At 39.2% G+C, this 21,188-nt stretch overlaps 1 protein-coding gene across 1 annotated transcript in view; it reads right to left on the bottom strand.

The window, feature by feature from the left end:
* Positions 1-2,015: 2,015 nt before the first annotated feature.
* The window catches only part of LOC119722643 (carbamoyl-phosphate synthase [ammonia], mitochondrial-like), a 48,716-nt gene continuing 29,543 nt past the window's right edge, over positions 2,016-21,188 (bottom strand). Inside the window, 17 exon segments of the mRNA XM_038192865.1 lie at positions 2,016-5,013; positions 7,189-7,318; positions 7,950-8,065; positions 8,424-8,582; positions 8,973-9,218; positions 10,277-10,366; positions 10,772-10,879; positions 11,608-11,761; positions 12,710-12,777; positions 13,712-13,781; positions 14,221-14,345; positions 15,919-16,100; positions 17,448-17,511; positions 18,202-18,267; positions 19,436-19,577; positions 20,505-20,623; positions 20,863-21,033. Coding sequence (XP_038048793.1) covers positions 4,906-5,013; positions 7,189-7,318; positions 7,950-8,065; positions 8,424-8,582; positions 8,973-9,218; positions 10,277-10,366; positions 10,772-10,879; positions 11,608-11,761; positions 12,710-12,777; positions 13,712-13,781; positions 14,221-14,345; positions 15,919-16,100; positions 17,448-17,511; positions 18,202-18,267; positions 19,436-19,577; positions 20,505-20,623; positions 20,863-21,033 — 2,118 coding nt within the window. The 3' untranslated portion in view covers positions 2,016-4,905.

The following is a 21,188-nucleotide window of genomic DNA, read 5'->3' as shown; positions in this document are numbered from 1 at the left end:
AAGAATGGGTATACATACTGTACATGTAGACACAGCACCATCACCACCTCCCCCGAACCTTACCCCATCCCAAAACCTTACCCCATCTCCAACCCGCCCCCTCCCCCACCCAACCCCCTACCCACACCCATTCCATCCTCCCCTAACCATCCCCACCCTATCACCTACACATCCCAACCCCACTCAAACTCCAATCCCTATCTCCTTCCCCCCTCCCCTGACCCGTACCCTCCCCTACCCCACCCCCTACACCCACCTACCCTATCTTCCCTTATCTGTCCTTACCCACCCTACACATCCCCATCCTAACCCTTACTCGAATTCCAATATCCCGCCCACCCCATTCCCCCACCCATACATCCCCACCTGACCCCATGCAACCCCTACTCTGATCCCTATATTCTGCCCCCTCCCCTTATCCAACCCCTACAACCCATCCCTACCCATCCCTACACATCCCCAACCCAACCCCTACTCCGATCCTATATCCCGCCCCCTCCCCAACCCCCTCCTAACCCAACCCCTACATCCATGCCCATCCTCCCCCTACCTGTCTCTCCCTACCTGTTCCCACCCCACCCCTACAAATCCCCACCCCACCCAAACCCAGTATTCCAACCCCTCTCCCCACCCCAACCCACCCCGCCCCACCCATCCTAGCTCCCCTACTCATCCTACTCACACAAACCCTATTTCCAACCCTATCCCCCACCCCACCCCACCCCACCCCACCCCACCCCACCCCACCCCACCCTCCCCTACCCCATCCCTACTCCAACCCCATAAACTAAAAGATCAAACCAGAAGCTCATGCACATCCCCAAAATGCATAGTGTACATGTACATGTTATACCGGTATACACACACGTACATGTTATACCAGTATACTTGTACATGTAACAATTAAAAACTTTAACATTTCCTTGAATTAAAATTCCTCAATAAAATCATAAAATTTACTGCAATGATATGAACCTAACTGAAGTTATAAAGATGATACATGACAACTGCATTTAATTTTTTTTCCCAAGTTAACTAGAACCAAAAACATCAACATTTTTATCTGAACGCGGACGGCCGGACAGACGGACGGACGGACGGACGTTCTAGCCAGACGGACTTGTGGGGTGATAGCATTGTGTTCCCATTATCCCTTTTTCTAAAGATTCCCTTCTGGGGTGATGTTTTTCCATTGTGTAAAAAGTGGGGTGATGTGTCCTGAAAGGAACATCACCCCACAAGGGTGGTCTGGTCAGAACGGACAGACGGGCGCCCGGACAGACGGACGGAAATTGGTATTACATAGGCTCGCATCTGCTTCGCAGCTCGCCAAAAATGGCAAAATGTCGCCGGGGAGGGTCACCCTTTCCCTGTCCGCTGAATACGCCACCAACTTTTAATGGTGATTTTGTCCGTTGATTGTTGGACCGTACACACCTGCAGTTTGGTGGCGATGCGATAGCCCTCATGCATCATCTCCAAGTGTCGTCAGAATTTGGAGAGGATTGACATATATAAGGAGTCTATAAAGAGAAGCTTGACTACTCAAAACGCTGACTATCGCTGAATTATAGCTGGACACGAGTGAATCCATATTGATAGTAATATACTGCAACGAGTTCTTTGTCAAGATAATTTTCAGATAATTCACGCGGTGCATTAATTCTAACATGTTTGTTCTGGCTCAATTACAGGTTTTGGTGTTGGAATCTAATAGAATCTAAAAATAAAATCAACGTCTGCAAACCGTGGATTTTCTTTGTTACAATCCTATTTGCCAATCCCGTATGCAAAAAGGGCGCAATAATGTTTTCAAATTCATAAACAATCTGCGGGTCTGAGGAAGTTGATTTATTCTCTGCATTAGTAAGTAGGAGGTCGTGGGTTCGAGTCCCACCCGAGTGATTTTTTTCCTCACAATCACTGAGGCAACACTGTGTATACAGTGTTTGTAAAAATACGTCGGTGAAGGGCAAACCCAATATTGACTTTACATCACCCCCACGCAAAACAAATCCATCTTATGAGAAGTTGTTTTAATTGAACATGTCTCGATGTGGTTTTGTGCACTGCCACAAATACCACCGTTTTACGTGCTGACACAAACACAACAGCACTTTACAAACACAATTTATCACAACTAGAATACACTCTGCTTGTTTACTTATCTCTGTAGATTGAATGCTTTCATAGTCTGTGATATGGATACCAATATCATTCACATTAATGCTGAATCACCTTTGTAGCCTCCAACTTAATTAGCAACACAATATATCATTTTTTCAACCTTTGCTTAATATGTGGTTGTAAAAATATACACTTCTATTTTGCACTTCTCAAATCTGTTCAGTACAAGATACAAGCGATGTACAATTTTGTTAACTAAAACATTAGTTTAAAAACAAATACTAGCATGCAGAGCAAAAAAAAGCTACATCAGAAAAACCTATACCCTGCAAAGAGAAAATACCTAAAAGGTACTTCAAGAATATTTTTCATACGAAGTCTCAACAGTACCTTTAGTTTAAATCTGTGCTTCCTGTGTTATTCAAAACTGTATTTCAGATGTTCAAAACATTTATTCCAAATAGGTGAAGATTACAACTTCACCACTTCTAGCAAATATAGTTGAAAACATTTACGTATCGAGGGCCCAAAATATATTTCATATCGCAAAAGAGATATCTCAAATTATATGTCCACTATTTCATTTCCATAACTGTCAAATTAGACACATTTCCCTATACAGGATTCCTTCCATGTTGCAATGAGAAATGTGAAGCGTTCTGGCAAAATGACACAGAACTGGGCAGAGGTCGAAATGAGGGTTTGCAGGTATCAGGAAAGAGAATACAATTCTCCTTACAATACTGTTTGTTGCACTTCCATCCTGACATTTTGTTGACAAGTTATGGCTGTATAAAATTTGCATTTATCGACATGTTAGAAAAGTAAAATACTGAGAAAAAGGCCATTGCAGTTTAGAGTATTGTATTTGTAAAAACGAAAGATGCCTACTGTTTTCCTTAAAACACTTTAATTCCACATATTTTATATTATATCTTTAGCATACATACTTGTACGTGTAGTAGATATATCAACGATTACAAATATGAAGAAATCTAAAAATCAAATGTAATTTGTTTGCATTTTTGTCTGCTACGGCCTGTGCCCAGTTCTGTCTCATTTCACTAAAACGCCTCACAAACATCATTTACATCTCTTAAGATGACTATATTTCATAAAAGCAAGTTAAGCCCACAACCTCACAATCCCACAAAATAAAAATACAATTCTATTACAAAAAATAAAGCTGCCATTTCTAGCTCTATAAGAGCAGCTACATACACCTTTAACCCTTACTACAACACAGCCTGGACATACAAACAATGCAAACTTATCAATGGGCCTTAATCATGAGTCGGCCATATTGGATTGAGAGTGAGGTAAAATCTTGATTTTTGGAACTTGTGTAGAGAAATGAAACCAACTTAATTTCTACTTAATTCCAGTCTACTTCAATGAATAATTTAAAATTTGTAATCAAACGTTCCCTAATGTTTAAAGCCAGATTTTATAAAATATGACAGTAAAAAAAGGCTGCATTATGCCTGCAAAACAGTCTGGCGCCATCCCATTCTACAGTTAAGAATTAATGATATATGTTCAGGGAACTCGACAAAAATGGCCAACTCGTGAATAAGGCCCATTCCATTATTCCACAACTAATTCCACTAACGTTCCTAGATAATAAAAGCCAAGACACAAAGGACAAATACATAAAACTCATGACTTAAGATACTAAAAAAATTCAACCCTGTTCTTTTCCTTTAAAGCAGTACTGCTTTTTTCCGCAAGGTGATCTTTGATCTTGCAGGTTTTTTTCTGTCTTTGTTAATTCTGTAGGTTAACACTTAAAACGTTTGTCAGTTATATTTCAGTTTAAAACTGAAGAAATTAAATCTGCTGACAAAAGAAAATGAAGTTTAAGGTCCGGCTTCATTCTTTCAATAATATCAGGAATACTGATAGGTACTGGTATTAAATATTTCAGGTTACAGTAAAACTCTTGTATTTATCCATCCAGTGATAATGCCACTTTTGACAAATCTGAAAGCAACTCATCCAAATGAAATCTTCACAATGTAGCCTTACAAGGGTTGTTTTCTTTGGACTGATATGTAGGGTTCCCTCTATTGACCATGTGACAAAATTGCATGCTGTGGTCACGTGACGTTATCTTTCAGCAAACGGTGCTCTTCTGCCCTGCATGTGTTTTATCTCTTGAAATGTGAATGCTTTAAAATTGTTGATTTAATGTGGGCCAAATCACATGCAAAAGATGCTTCAACGTTTGGGTTGCCTGTCTTTGCCTGTCAGCTTGATGTCACAGGGCACATGGTCTATAGAGCTTATACGTCAAGGTGGTTTTGTACAGCTGGGATATGTATGAAACCTTTTTGTCCATTCATTGGGACTAAATTTAAATAACACCTGCTGAGGCAACGCATAAGGTCTATTGAAAAAATAAAATAGGTGTTTTTTTTTACTTTTTGCAAAAGAACCCTTGTACTTCAAATTGTAGTCAAACTAAAGAGAGATTGCGTCCAATGAAGAGAGACTGGGCGATCTGCAAGATTGATACAGACCAACTGCATGCCTTTAATGCTGTGTTTTCATCGTGGTGTTGGAGGCCTTTTATGCTGTGTTTTCATCGTGGTGTTGGAGGCCTTTTATGCTGTTTTCATCGTGGTGTTGGAGGCCTTTAATGCTGTGTTTTCATCGTGGTGTTGGAGGCCTTTAATGCTATGTTTTCATCGTGGTGTTGGAGGCCTTTAATGCTATGTTTTCATCGTGGTGTTGGAGGCCTTAAATGCTATGTTTTCATCGTGGTGTTGGAGGCCTTTAATGCTGTGTTTTCATCGTGGTGTGCCAAGGCTTCTTGAAGTGGAATAGCGTCGTGGCATCCAGTTTACCCACGTGGTCCAGCGCTTGTGCAAAAAGCTTCACAACCTAAACATACAAAGAGAAAAAAGACTGAGAGTTAAAGCTTACAACATGTGCAACATTCTGATGCACTGGCAAAGACCAGGGACACATTCAACAGTGCAATATGTGTGCTAGCATTGGGCATCCTTGTAATACCTTCACCCTCGAAGGTATGTGGGAATGGCATATGAATTGCACTATTGAACATGCCTCAGAAATACTATGATGGTTTACGTCGATTGCATGTGATACAGGAAGCCATTGAAGTCTGGAAAGCTCAAATTACCCTCACATCTGACACTACAGTTAGGTTTCTACAGTTAGGTTTCTAGTGACAGTGCCACACGTGTTCACAAAATTGCATGTTCATTGTCATGCGGAAGTTTTTTATCTGGAAAAAAGAAAAGTGATCGGGGGGGGGGGGGGGGAGATAAATAAGAGCATTGGGCAGCACCTTCTACAGAATGTCATGAACAATATCCTTTCATGATTAATACAATCTAGATAGCAGCTAGCAGACACATACTGTAGCAGTAAGCCCAAACCATGTGTGTAATATCCACTTCAAGAATTTCATTTAATGCCAATTAAGATTTGGAATTTGTTCACTGTTATATATTTCCACAAGTTATTTTATACAAATTGTGTTGGCATAGTGAAAAACTAATCAGCCAATATCTGAATCTTGCATCCATAATTTTTACCTAAAATGTAAACATTGAATAGACAAATGCCTTTGATAGGAAGATCAGCCAGCAAAATAACAGACTAAAATCAACATCATACCAAGAAAATCCTGGGAAATGTCATTAAGGATAATTAATTATTTGAAAACATGATAACATTGTGTGTTTTAAAAAAATGCAACCACCTAGAAAACACTTTCAACATTCATTTTTGTACAGCAGATCAAATGAAATGATTGCAATGCCAGTGTTGCAGATCCATAATCAGCACAAATACACATTCTCAAAGTCTGTTCAAATTTGTAATCAGATAAATGTGATACAAAACTAGTCTTGCTAGTTAGTCAAAATCACTCATGTTTAATAGCTTGGCAGGTTAGAAACCATAACTGAAGTTCATGACAACTAAGTCTAAATTCCCATTTTTTTTTAATTTTAAAGCAAAGTTACTTTGATCAATTGATAATGTCAATATATACAGCTCCCAATACTCGGAATGCACAAAAATCATGGAAATGCTTCACTTTGATGTAGGTTGCTCAAACAGCAAACCATGTGTTTTTTTCTTCAAAAATCGATAAAGAAAAAGACAGACACTTCCACACCGTCTGTGCATAAACCTCTCAACTTCCTTTAAAGTAATTTCTTAATTCTCCCATTGTGGTTAATTGGGACATATGACAGTTCCCCAAGAGTCAAAAAGGGATTAGTGCATTTCCAGCGAGTTAAAATCTCCTTACAGTATTCAGAGGGACACATCTAAACACAATGGGATTACATCTTGACTGTGGGTCATTATTGCATTAGTGAATTGGCACGGGAGTTGGGTTAAGAACTGAATTTATTTCAAGTGACAAGCAAGAGTAAAAGATTTCCATGAACACTGCAGAACTAGTTATCTTTGGGGAAACAGGCACACAAATTCCCTTTTCATTTTTTTGATAGCAAATAAGCCTTATCTTTAACTTGATTGCCTGCATGTTTTTAGTTGTTTCCCCTAATTCCTTGTCATTTCACTATTCTGTTTTTGTTAGCACACAAAATATATTACACAAGTGATATGATTCATTGTATACTACTCAAATTTATCGAGAAAATAGTTTCCATAAAATTGTATGGAAAAAAAACCTAGTATACATATTATTCATGTATTAATAACAATGTCTTTCACATTTGTCGTAAATAAGACAGTCATACTTACTCTGCTAAAATGAATAAAGTACATGTAATGGTGACTAGATCAAGTCAGATATTTTACAAACAAAATTAATGTAACCTGGTTATTGGGAAACAATTTTTTTTTAACAATTACTATCTTTCCCTTTTTTCATTCTTTTTTGGTCTTTATTTGTTTTTGCTAAATGACATCTTTGATGTTCACTTCAAATTCTGCTAATTGAATATTACTCAGTGAACCCATATTTACAACAATGAGTTAGGTCAATTTTCAGTTCTCACTGCCATGGAGACTGTGATTTGTGTCAATTCCTAATTGGAAGTAGAGGTGACTTACCTCAAAGTTTGTCATGAGAGGTACTCCAGCATCAATGGCTGAGCGTCTGATCAGGTAATTGTCCTGCACATAGCGGGTGTTGTTATTGGGAAGATTGATCACCAAATCAATCTCTTTGCTCTGGATAAATCTAGGAAATTGGGGAGAAAATGACAAATTGATGAAATAATCGGTACAGGGTTTGAGGGTCACTGAGGGTCCCAGTGCAACATAGGGTCTGTGGTATACAATACCCATTTCTTTTGTTCTGTATCAACTTTTATAGGTAAAACAACTTTATGGTGAGCCTCAGGAATTTAAGATTTCAAAAGGGTTTCTTGAAAAAAAATACTGAAATCTAGGGGTGTCCATCGGAACTGGGTACACGATTACCCGACCACTGCTGTCAGGAACCAGAGCTAGATTATGGGATCAGGTACACCGTACCCAATTTTACAAATTACTTAGTTACTTCTCAGACAATGAAAAAGGAATTTTCAAATGACATTTGTGGGGAATTTTCAAAATGAAAAACAGGCTACATGTAAAACTAAAACAGATTTCAAGTTTATGTGCACTTTAACACGTGACAGATGCTGCTTGCCCAAGTTGCAGTTTATTGCAGTTTACACCGTAAAGATATGAAGCTCTTTAGACAACTTCCGGGTAATCAGATTTGAATTTTGGGGTTGAGTTTCAATTATGGGAACCCACACGAAGGAAGTGACAGGTTTTTAAACTGAAACTACATTTGGATATTAAAAAAACCCAGTTTTTGTTACTTGATTGCTGATGGCGCATCTATCTTCTCATGCTGATCAGCTAGTGGCCAGGCCACCACTTTGGCCTGAATGTTGTGCTCATTCAGATACTCAGCTGTCTTCTCAGTGGCAAAGAGCTGAAACCCACAAATGTGCACAGTTAAATAAAGAGAGGGTAGAATAAATACACAGTCAACAGCTAATATTAAATTGATGTCATAAAGACAGTGGTTTAGCTAAAACATATTCAATGTACATGTAGTCGCAGAGTGGATTTAATTTCATGAGCCTTAATTACGATGAAGTATCCTCTATCATTTTACTCATTTCTTTTGTGTGGGCTTGATCCTTGAAGCCAAAGTTTGCAGGTTTAGACTTATAACAAACTGAAGTATTAATCCCTCTTTGTAAAAGTTACTGGTGCAGCAGACTTGGTTTAGTGGCCTGCAATTAGGTAACATTCACAACGAGAGCTGTGTTGCAAAGTGGTCTGACCTTGTATCCCATCTGGTGAAGTTTGTGGGCTGTTGGCAGGAATACCGGCTCAAACTTTTTCTGGATGCCGATGAGGATATTGCGCTTGGGAATCTTGAAGCCTGTTGACAGCAGTGCTTTCAAGAATGCTGCGTGGATATTTGGCCCAAAGCAAGCAACCTGGTGATGAACAAAAAGAAGAGTTTGTGAATTCTGTGAATCTGCGTCAAAGGTTTTGCTAATATGCATCATGCACATTGTTCCCACAAAGATGAACAGAATGAAAAGTGTCCTCAGTAAAAAAAATGCTAATGGCCTGTTACAATGACAAATTTAAAAGGGCCTATGCAATGTATTTTTTTTAATGCAATCCTTGAAAATGCACCATTGTGTCCCATTATACCTTCTTTTCAATTTTCGTTTAGCCATTTTCAAAGGCATTTTGGTGCCTTTTTGGTTTCTATGCTACTGTGCTACTGTCCACTGTTGTCTGGCAGTTTTCTCACTACCCCTCATATTGCAAAGGACTTGGCCTTTGTCAAACTTCTGGTCTAGTACCCAATTACATACCTCCCCAGTAGATGCCATCTCACATCTCAGCAGTGGGTCAGCATCTCGCAGACGAGGCCAGGAGAACATTGGGGCCTTGATACCCACATAGTCCTGAGGGATGCACGGATTGTCCAGTGAGGGCAGCATACTGCGATCTAGGGGCTCCTTCAGCATCACCCTGGTAGCGACGTCAATGAAGTCACAGTTGATCGTCTTGGAGACGAAGGGGAAGGATCGAGAGGCTCGCAGATTACACTCAATCACCTGGCAGATGAAGATCAGATCAGATTAGAAAATGGAGATTTTTTTCAAATATACAGAGGCAGGTGTTTGTTGATTTTGGCCATTATTTTTATCTGTCACTTACTGGATGGTAAAAAATATCAGCAAAAAGTTTTTTCTGTTGTAAACTTAGGAGCAAGTCTGGCTCAAGAACAATGGATGGGCCAGCAGCTGAATCATGATTTTTTTTACAACTGCATGCTGATACAAAAGTGTGAACCCACTCTGATAGAACAACAGGTAAGTTCGAATACCAAACTTCAATGTTACCAATCTGGAAATATGTGCAGCTATTGGTAACCAGTCATTATTCCAAGCTTCAGTAACATGTGAAAGAGAGATTCCAATTTAGACATACTTTATACACTCATTCACTCAACCAAAAAAGAAAGTCCCCCCTTAATACTTTTTGTTTAACTCAAAAACTACTGGGCACCTCTTGCTCAAATTACGACTGATCAGTACAGAAATTCCTTAGCAATCCAACCATACTCTTTGTTTGGCCCGAAACAGAGATAATGTGGATAAAAACGTGCTGGCATCAAAAAACGGACTAAAAAAGGAGACCACAGATACTGTTGAAAAAAATTGCATTTCCGAAGTGACCTCGCACTGGTCTTGGATTGGTGTGAGAGGGGCATAAGCAGACGGTGGGTTCAAGTCCCTTGATTTTTTTCTCGCATGTTCTCCGACAACACTGAGTATAAGGTGCTACTAAAATTACCCTGGTGAGGGGAAAACCCAATGTTATCTTAAACAGGTCTCTGTGATTGGTTTCTGACATAAGAGTAATCCAACAGGATTTGCTTTGCTTTAGGTTAGAGCATTCTTACACCAGGGTTGTCTCTGATTCCATCACAAGTCTGGTCACAAATCCATTCATGAGTAACAGGGGATGAAAACTAACACAGGCATGCCTTTGCCACAGTTCACTGGAATAACTAGCTACCTGATCTGGGGCTCAGTGACTTGGGATTGACTGGTGTTGTCATCAAGAGGTCTTGTGATTGACACAACTGCAACACTGTGTGACTACTTACCATTATGTCATTATCTTTGGCCAGAAATTGAGCATTGAACGGTCCCGAGATTTCAAACTTCTTGGCTATCTTAGCAGTAGCTTCGTTGATCTATGGACAAAGCATATTGACTTCAATGAAAAGGGTATTTTATGTTCTTCAAGAACTTAATACGAATCTAGTACAATTTAGTAAACCTGTTCAAACATATTTATGAATAACCTTTATGAATTTGCAACCCAAATACAATAATGTAAACTGCAAACAATAACTCCATTATTAAGCATATATGTATTATTCATCATTATGCGAGGGCAGGAATCTTGTCAGGCATGAGAGTTTGCTAGAAAAATTAAACACTGAAAATAAATGTAAACATGCAAACAAAAACTACATCTCCTCTCCCAAAATTCATCATATGCATATTCCTCTATGCATATTCTCCTACATCCCTTACATTTAGAAAAGAAAAAGGGTGTGATTTTGTTTTTTGCAGTGACAACATGGATGACAAACCTTGTTGATGACTTCAGCACTGATGGTCTGTGGTGGCAGTATGAGTGTGGCGTCACCAGAATGGACTCCTGCATTCTCTACATGCTCCGTGATGGCATGGGCAACAACCTGGTCATGATAAACAAACATGTCAAAACCAGAGGATCAAAAAACACTAACGAGATTTTGTCTGATTTGTCAATAAAGCATTCTGTGTTTTCATATAAGCTCAGTATGTGACACAAATCTGCATCATTTTTGTGGATGTGTTGGTTTATTCCTGGACAAGTAAGACTAAGACCATTTTCCAAGAAACAGCTTTTTATAAAAAAAAATTGACTTTTGAAAACGGCTCTTTGAGCAACTATAGTCTTTATAAATTATGTGTACATAACTTGTGGAATTAGCCTTGAAAACAAGTCTTGAAAATGGAACAACAAAAGAGATGGAATATTTTTTACAAAAATGTTAAAACCTGATTGCCAATTTATGCTGACGGAAGATTCAGTGTTTTGCCATAGACCATGCCATAGACCATGCCATAGACCATGTCACATTTGTTATAAAACTTGATGCTGTGGTCATGTGGTGCTGAATTTCTGAAGTGCACGCATATCAATTGAAATGTGGGTAGTTAAATTCTTTTTTATAGATTTATGGTACAATGTGGCAAAATAACATGAGAAAGGTGCTAGGGTGGCTGTTTTGCCTGCCAGCTGAAATGCATGATGTCACAGGTGACAACACTACCAATCTCCTTCCCATAACGTTGTACAAGTGAATGATCAGGCCATCTTTTGTTGAGCAAACATGTGCAAAACGAACTCAAAAACTGACTGATATATATATTGGTTTACCGTTCCATTCTGTGCAACTGCATCCATCTCAATCTCTCTAGCGCCCTCAACAAACTTTGTGATGACGACCGGATGTTGCTGGGATACCATGGTTGCCGCGGCGAGGAAATTCTTCAGTTCATCAGGGCCGTAGGCTACATTCATTGCTGAGCCACTGGAATTGTAATGAAATCAAATGATCAATGTTACCTACAATTAAGCAACCCATTCAACACTGCCCTGTGTTGTTTGGACACAGTCATGATTGTGCAACCAAATAGCTGACAGAAGTCCATCATGTATGCACTTACGCATCAGTGTGGTACTGAAAGGTGGGTGCTCAAGCTGTACGCTGCCCACATGTGCAGTGGGCTGGGCTTCATAAAAACGGACTGAATTCAAAGTTATGGTTTTGGTTTACAAAGAGACATTTGATGTTTTTACCATAAAGGCATTTGATTAACAGTAATGTACAACATTTGTAAAAATTAAAAAACCTAACTACCAAATTATTATAAAATACCTTACTTGACAGTAAGTAAATAATAGTCTCAAGCATCCTGTGAAATCATGGCACCTGGTATGCTGTCATTTACAAGTGGAATTTTGTATTATTTTCCAACGCTGGTTCAGCTGAACCATCATTGGAAAAAATAGGGGGGGGGGGGGGGAACTGCCCCGAATTGACTGAATTCGTGAATGGGTGCACGCAAGCGTTGATACGACACACACGCACACGGTTGCTATTATTCGTCGGTTCAGTGTATGACATCTCGTAGCTGCAATTGGTGTCCTGGACGCTGATTTCGGGCGCAATTCAAAACATGTCACAGCAACTTTTGAATTGAAATTGAGATCCTAGAATATTGTTTTCTCGGAATCTACAGCATTCATTAAGCTAAAACTTCATCAGGTTAGTTGTTAAGCACCTGTCTTTACATTCTGAGCACTTATGTTTTTTCAAACGAAAAAATTCACAAATGACAAATGATCTAATCTACCATTAATGGAACAATATTTGCTATAAAATTCTAACCCCCAAATCCGTCCATATCCGAAATTGACAGCAAAACCAAATGTTGTATAAATTATGCAATGGAGCTATCAGGAAAAATACTCTTACCTCAGGACAAATGAAGGACGCAGTAAACAAGGGTAGCCGACACTGGCTGCAAAGTCTAGAGCTTCATCCTGAAGAAATAATTCCAAAACGTTTCGGTTTTTATAGAGCTGTTGTACTGTCACGGTGTTCCTTGACAGTACATATCGGTGTGTTCCATAGAGCTATATTAAATTACTAGAACGCCAACTCGTCATTCTGCGCGCGGAGACGCTTTGAAGCCGTCCTGGGCGCAGACATTTTGAATTCATGTGCGTGTTTGTAGAATGTAATGAAATTCGATAGATTGAATTTTGAAAGTGTACTCTGAATGCAACGCGCAAGTAGAACGTACGTAAACTTCTTAAGCGTGCTGTACGTTTTAAAAAAAAACACGGTTAATCAAGGCTGCAGCGGATACGCACACGCTCATTTGCTGATAGTGCGTTTCGGTTTTTGACGTATCGGCTTCAATTACACACTGGTATGGAATAAAAACGCAGATATGCAATTAGACGTACAAAATACGTACAACATTTCTAGTTCTCAATAGGTTTGTGCACAAACATGGATGCGCCCAGCAGGCATCACTTTGTACATGAGTTAGCGCTCTTGTAATTTAATATAACTCTATGGTGTGTTCATATCGGTGCGTTACTTTGAACAATAGCTAGGGACTACTGTAAGTCTTCAAAGGCTCCGTGCCTGGACTGGCCTATGGACTCCGTGCACTAGTACCCCCTCAACAGTTAACAAAGAGAGAGTTGGGGGAGACCACTGGGAGAGGTTCTTGAATCCATGGCGCCTGATGCTCATGTGAAAACACGCCAGGTTTGCTTGTGCATATTAGGAATACAATTAGTCGTGCGTACCTCCACTGGGGCTCTCAAATTGTGTCACATGGCACCATCTATTGTTCATGCACAAAGCCCACAGTGTGTTACTCAATAAGTACAGGGTTTACTTCAGTCTGGTACTTGGAATCCAGTGAATACTCTTGATAACCCCCTTCTAGACAGTACTTACCAATGAGGAGAGTGCCCTCCAGGGTGCCTGACTCACGTTGATGTCATCCAAAATGGCTGAAAACAAGGACCTGCCAATGGAGGAGCAATGCCACAATACATTTCAATGCGTCTGGATTTTAAACAAGCATTCACATCTTTTCAGACGTTGGATAATGTTTCTCTACTTTCCAAATTTCAATCATTAAGGTAAGGCTTCTAGAAGCTTTGCCTTTGTTTTCTTTTTGTAAGCCTTCTATACAGGGCGAGTCAGAATGATCTGGACCCAAATTAAGGAAAATATCAAAAACATGTAACAATTATCAAAACAAGTGCAAATGTTAACAGGTTGGTATTTTGGACATATTTGGTGAAGTTTCATGTATATCCATTGTACCATTTTGAAGAAAAGCGCTAGCAAAGAACACACGCTAAAATCACTCTGACCACGGTTCCATGGTTTAACAAATTTATTGAAATTGCGTACTGATGTGACTGCATTGTTTGAAATGCAGTTGTTGAATACCCTACCTTTCTTCAGCTTTGTTGATTTGCACAGGGCTTGTCCCCAGTATATTGATGCCATCATTCCACAGAGGCAGAGCCAAGTTATTGGGGATCTGACCCCCAACTGATACGATCACACCCGTACTTTTCTGAACAAAAAATCAAGAAAATTTTACTTGGAAAAAACCTGATTAACACAACGAGTAGGGGCTTCAGATTCTTAAAGGAAATATTACATGAACTATAGCAATGACTTTATCAAGGGGGAACTGCAAAACATCATGTATTTGTGAAAAAATTGAACATGTTTTTTTTTTTAAAGATTGTTGGAACACACAAAAGTAAGCCTATACACACGTTGGCCAAATGTAAATTACTGCAAGGGCAAACTGTATGTTAACTTAAGGATCAAGATATTAACATCTACAGTGTCAGTAGCAGGTGGTGCTAGGGCTTAACGTACATTAATGTCAACATAAATCCTGCCAGGAAACACATGAGTTGCAATAAACAGATCTGAAGATGATGCCTTTCCCCGAGATAAGAAAGTAAACATTTTTGGCACTAAATATAATGCATTCACAATGCTGAGTAGCAAACAATTGATTTCTTTTTGCACACAAAAGAAACGAATTACGGGGGACAACACAAGCTGACATCAGCTTTGGTCTCGCTGAAATGATCACCATGGAAACATTGCTTCGAAAAATTGCTGAGATTTAAACATGTATTGGGGTGACTAATTGCTTCTTACTAAGGGAAAAATGTGTGCTTCGGAGGTTTTTATCACTCTGTTTAAGACCACTTAGAGTCTGGGTGCTGATAATTACCCGAGCCCGAGGCGAGGGTAATTATCAGCACCCAGACTCTAAGTGGTCTTAAACAGAGTGATAAATACCGACGCAGCACATATTTATTCCCATTCATAAATACCTTTTCGGTAAGAAAAAATCATATAATTCGTTCAAAACATCCCGATTTTGTTCAACAAATTCACTTTATGCTTTTTGAAACATCCCTCTTGCAAAATAATGGAGTGTTCAGCTGGCGAGTAAGATGTAAACAACCCTTTTATGGAGATTGACGCGCGCGTATCATGTTCTGCGTGATGTCGCGCAGAACGCACCTGGCGCGTTGCGTTTTGAATTTAGAACTTTAAAATTCTGACTCCCTGGTAGTGTTGCGCATGCCTACGTGAGGATTGTGAACGTTCAACCAATGAAACGATAAGAGGCACTGGATTTTTAGGAATCCACATTTTATTGTGACACTGGAAAAGTGTTTAAGACCAGCTAGCCATGTCTTTATCATCCATTTAAGACCGGCCACGTGACGGGCTCTCGACCAATAGGAATGCGTAAACTGTCTTAGGTATTTATGAATAGCTGTTTAAATGATAAGGCCATTTTAAAAAAATAAACCAATTTCTCTTCCCAGCCCGGTTCCTTTTTTCCAGCCTCCTCTTTTTTGTAATTCATACATCTGCAATATGTTTTGCAAATATATTGCCAATATATTGTCTTTATACTTGTTTTCCCCCAAAATTGTAGCTATGTAGAAAGAATGACGGCTCCTCTGGACACAATTTTGAATCAGCAAAAGAGTTGAGAAAATGAAGGAATTCATTTGCCATCGTGGAAAATTTGCCATCTTGGCCCCTGGACGAGAAACTATTTTTTTATTTGGCCTAACAGACTATTGATGACAGTGACTGTATTTTACCTCATGGCTGTATATATCAAGCACTCGCTCTCTGGATAACTCCTCAAAGTACAGTCGATCACACTCATCAAAGTCTGTGCTGACAGTCTCTGGGTTATGGTTGACAACCACCGTCTTGTGGCCCATCTCACGCAATGAACGGATGCAGGACACTGCACACCAGTCAAACTCAACGCTGCTACCTGAACAAATAAAGGGCAGTATATGTGTATGTGTTGATTTACAGAAATTTTTGGAAACAAACCTTTCCTAACCATGTTGATACTCTATATAATAATCTCTCTCTGGTTGTTGTACAACACAGGATTTTAGAAAGAACAAGGGTAAAAAAATGACTATTCAATTAAAGTTGTGTTCCCCTTGCTCTGCAACACATTCAACATTTTTGTCTATAAATAAATTTGAATTTGTATGTTTTACTCCAACCAAATCACTTGGTTTTTTTTTCCTTTTCTTTTTTGGACATCTGCAATAAATCCCTCTGAATAAACGGTCTGCTTTGCAAGCCGACTGGGTCCCGGTCCACATTATGGAGACTGATAAAGAACCAGCCAACCTTGTGAGAAAGGAATTATTGTCTGGTAGCCAGTAATTCAAAATTGTAAAGTAATAATTTGATAACTAAACATCCAGGCTGATAGCCGCTGTTTTTGTGTGTGTGGATGTCTCATTTAAAAATGAATAACTTTGTCTATTGCTAGAAAAGAGCAATTTAGAAAAGGAGTCTATTTTTGGGGGATGAAAATTGAAAACAGCACTGGGAATGCATCTTCCAATTCTTTTACATAAATTACTTACATGAAATACATCTATGCAAAGAAAAGAAAGGAAATATCCATTTTTGATACCAGAACTGTATTTTTCAATTTTTTGACCAAACCATTGTTGGAATCATTTTTTGCTAAATGTGATGGTTGTTCTTAAATATGAACCTACTTCAATGTGCCATTTTACGCACTAATTTCACTGCAGGCATTATTGCTTTGTGACCTAAAATTCTTTGTACAGTAACAACGACAATTTGAGTATGTGATTGAATGGAATTTCAAGTTTTATAATATTCCAAAAATCTAAACGGATTGGACTTTTCAAAAATCTTTACCAAAAAGGGATGTCTCGTAGTTTTTATACATTTCACAGGAATAGATATTTGCTACAAATATGCTCCAGAGTAAAATTCATTTCACGGACCCCTTAATTCAAATCACAGGAATTCGGTTCATTGGGACACTGGTTCTCCTGTCTGACCACAGAGAATGTGGGTGTATAGGATTGTATGGTCACCTACTGGGGCACAAATAACATGCTTTGCTAATGTGTTCAAATGGATCCTGAAAATTCCTAAAATCAATTACGTGCAATTTACATCACTTGCTCCTGAGCAAGTGCAGGACTGCATTTACACTATGTGGAGAAGACACCATGTAACACTAGCAACTGCACTCCAAACCAACGACCAACTGCTGCTAACTAGTCTGGTAACAGCAATCACCCCGACATGTTGCTTTCTATCAAAACAGAGTACTTACCTATGTGGTAGGGACCGCATCCTAGCACCATCGTACCATGGTCATCAAAGGTGACGTCATGCTCCTAGGGACAAAACCACAAAATATCAAAACACAACATATCATTATGGTTATCCTGACGTGTGTTGAGTGGTGAGATGTTAGTTTGGTAAAGCACCTGTCAGCTCAAAGAGCCATTTTCTCATGTAAATGTTAAACCTAACATACAGAGTGATCGGCAGTAAAGGTAAATCCAACATAATACATCAAACTGTTACTCCTCATCAACAAACCACTCCACTTCTGAATCCACTTCAGAATTCACTGCAGCTATTCACGTAACTATGCCATGCTTAGGATGTACGCAACAAATTTGTTGCGCAGCTGTGCAATAAACTTTCAATCAATTTCACGGACTTTGGCATACGTTTGGACAAGCATAATAACAAAACTTTCAACGTCTGTTTATGTATGATTTTGTTTGGCCACGAAACAGTCACTGAATCACCTCCAACTGCCATTATCAGAAACGTTATTTAAAAGTAGTAATCCAAAATAGCAGCCTCTGATGAAAACCTCACATCTGCTGCAAACCTTGCTTTAACACACAGGCAAATGGCACATCCCTTCAATCAAATCATACATGATTGAAGAACTTTTCAGAGAAGAGGGTAAAAATTGACTTTTTCTATTATATATTGCCTTGGCCGTGCAAAAATGGAATGGTGGTCTGAAATCCTGCAGGCCAAGGAAGACAAGTCAGTCTGGTACTAACCATGCCATTGTAGGAGCAGTACAAATAGTTGGTCTTAGCTGGGTACTCTGCAGCCATGGTGTCAATCTGGCAAGAAATCACAGACAAGACAAGCAAATGGTACAGTTGTCTACAGCAGGTGACAGATATTGCATGTGATAACCCATTAGTCCATGTACCGTCCCTGTACTGCCCCAAAGCGCCCTTCCAATTACTCCTCATACTGCCCCCAACTGCACCAGCACTCCATGGTTTTCTGGATTCATCAAGGAGTAAATACAATATTATACAGTGTAATGTGCTAATGGGTTACATAGCAAGTTTGAGTGTTAAAGGTACATGTAGAATGGACCGTTTGTCATTTGTGCATTTTGTTTTCGTTTGAAGCAGCAAAAGCGCTCAAAATTCAAAGACGGTTGCTTAACAACTAAACTAAACCCAATGAAGTTCTAGGTCTGTCTTTGCTGTATATCATGAGAAAACACAATATCCTTGATTTCGATTTCAGTTCAAAAGTCGTATTTTGAATTGTGCCCACTTGTGACACCATCCCAAAATCAGCATTCGGGACATGATTCTCATTCAGCTGATTGTAGCTACGTGATGTCACACACTGAACTGATGAATAATAGCAGCTGCGCACGCGTGTGCATCGTGTCAACGCTTTAACACACCCATTGATGGAATCGCCCAGTTACAAACCAACTACTACGAAAATTTCCAAAAAATGTGTCACTTGACATATCTTTGGAAATGACCTTCTTTTATAGTTTTCTTCTAAATGACAGCATGCCAGAAGGAATAATTTCACAGGGAGTTTACTGCCATTACTATCTTTAAACCAAGTAAGCTTTTTAACAATAATTTGGTCAGTTATCTTTGGATAGCTGCAAATGGTCCCCTCTACCTTTAACCATAGTTTAACTAACTTCACACGAAAGCAGGATGGTTGGAGTACTCTAGTCAACTATTTGGAACTGGAGTCTGGGCACAGTTATATCACTGGTTAACAGTACCAATCATAAAGCACATTGGGGGCCCAGGACCAAGACGTTTAGCGACTAGAGGTGTTTGCACGTTGCTATTAATGCGCATTCGTAATTTATGTCAGAAATCAATCACTAGTCCACTAACTGTCTCCGCCCAAATTGTTCATGGAGGGGGGGGGGGGGGGGGGGACCATAGAAGGGTGGACATTGCTTAAATGCCCTAGGTGCAGGGTAAGGTTAGGATTTTTGTCCTGGCCGACCCATACCTGTTTAACCCAAGGTTTGATTGCATTTTTCTCCCTGAGTACACGGACGTCTGTCTCATCAATCTTCAGCCTACTTCCAATCTGCAGATCAGAGAAACCAGCTTTCTTGGCTTTCAAGAGCATGTCTGAGGAAACAGAGTTCCTGAGTTTAAAACAAAAAGTGAGAACTGAAATGAGTTATACAAAAATCTAGTTTTCAATGAGTTATTTTAAAAATAGCCTTAAAATGTTGAATAACAATTCTGATCGAGCATGAAAGTTCGTTCATTTCAACAATTCTGATGTTTTCTGTCATACCCAGATACTTCAGGTAATTTCAGTTGTTGCCAAATTTGTGATTCTGAATGGATCTAAAATGAGAAAGTCCCTGAAATTTAGCAATATTCAACACTAAAACTTTGCAAAGAACAGTGTGTTTTTCACAAATTCAACCATGCATCATTTGTAAGGCCACTCGAGGTGAAACTCAACAACAGCATGGGGAACGCATCTTTAAATTGTTTCCGCGTGGCAAAGGGTCTTCCCAATTTGATGGAACCTGGAAAGCCAAAGTGTGGATTTATAAGAGGATGTGACTTCAAATCAACACATTATTTGAACATATTTGCAAGGAAACTGACTAGTTACAAGAATGAAAGTTTTCAAGTTAAAAGACCACTGATGATGTAATCTTCAGGTCAGAGGTTCAAGTCTCACCCTAGGCAAGTTATTCTTGTTCACTTCACGAACTTCAAACCCAGTTGAGGAAAAGTATGCAATTTGACATAGACACTTCCAACCACATAAACTCCCTTCTGAATAAGCCAGTTTGGTATTTCAGCTGCGCATGCGCACAATGATATGGGTCACGGGTCATTCGGGATAATCGAAGGCTCATCAAAGGCGCATGAACCTGCACGGAGACAGGCGCACGATGCTCACGTATTAATTACAAGCAGAATGGGTGTCCGCGTAACATCGCATATCATCACGTCAGCGATTTTATCCCGAATGACCTTTGACATGGACTACTTCATCAAGATACCGGACTGGCTTATTATTTCAGCCTGATGTTTTTCTCAAGACTTACGAGTCAAGCTTCAGTAATGTCTGATCAATGTCGGTGACCCGTTTCAGTTTGTGTAGGAACCATTTATCAATGGCCGTCAGGTCATGGATCTGGTCAACAGTGTATCCATCATGAAGAGCCTAGAAAAGAAAACAAACACAGGAAAAATGTTTAAAAAGCAATTAAAAAAAAAGCAAAAGAAGTTGTTTAAAGAATAGTATTCTGCTAATACTATTAAATTAAAAAATCCAACTTTCCATGTGTAAAAGTTTTTTGTAAAATTAACTCAGTTTCGTCATTGGTTACAAATTCAATTTTTAATAAAACAATAATAATAATATTGAAGTCTATAGGTAGGCATGAATAACTGTTGATTTACCTTTGCAATGATGTGAATCCTGTAGCTGGATGGTACAATCATCTCTTCCTCCAGACTGGGTGGGAAGGGTTTTCCCATGGGCATCTTGGGTGAGAAGCCATCAATGGACGGATGGGTCATACGCAACGCCTTCTGAAAACTCTCCTCAAAGGTACGCCCTATGGCCATGACCTATGGATTGCAGGAAGTTCATGTAAATATTTCATAAGAATTAAAATTACATATATACATGCATAGGCTATACAAGATTTATTGCTGCTTTAAAAGCGTTTTTGAAAGTACAGTACTTCAACCTTTTTCTGTTTAGGTAAGACGGAGTACTGTGA

This window comes from Patiria miniata, unplaced genomic scaffold, assembly GCF_015706575.1.
Source record: "Patiria miniata isolate m_02_andy unplaced genomic scaffold, ASM1570657v1 HiC_scaffold_16, whole genome shotgun sequence".
NCBI lineage: Eukaryota > Metazoa > Echinodermata > Asteroidea > Valvatida > Asterinidae > Patiria > Patiria miniata.
Note: the sequence above shows the minus strand (reverse complement) of the source record. Positions and strands in the feature narration are given on the sequence as shown.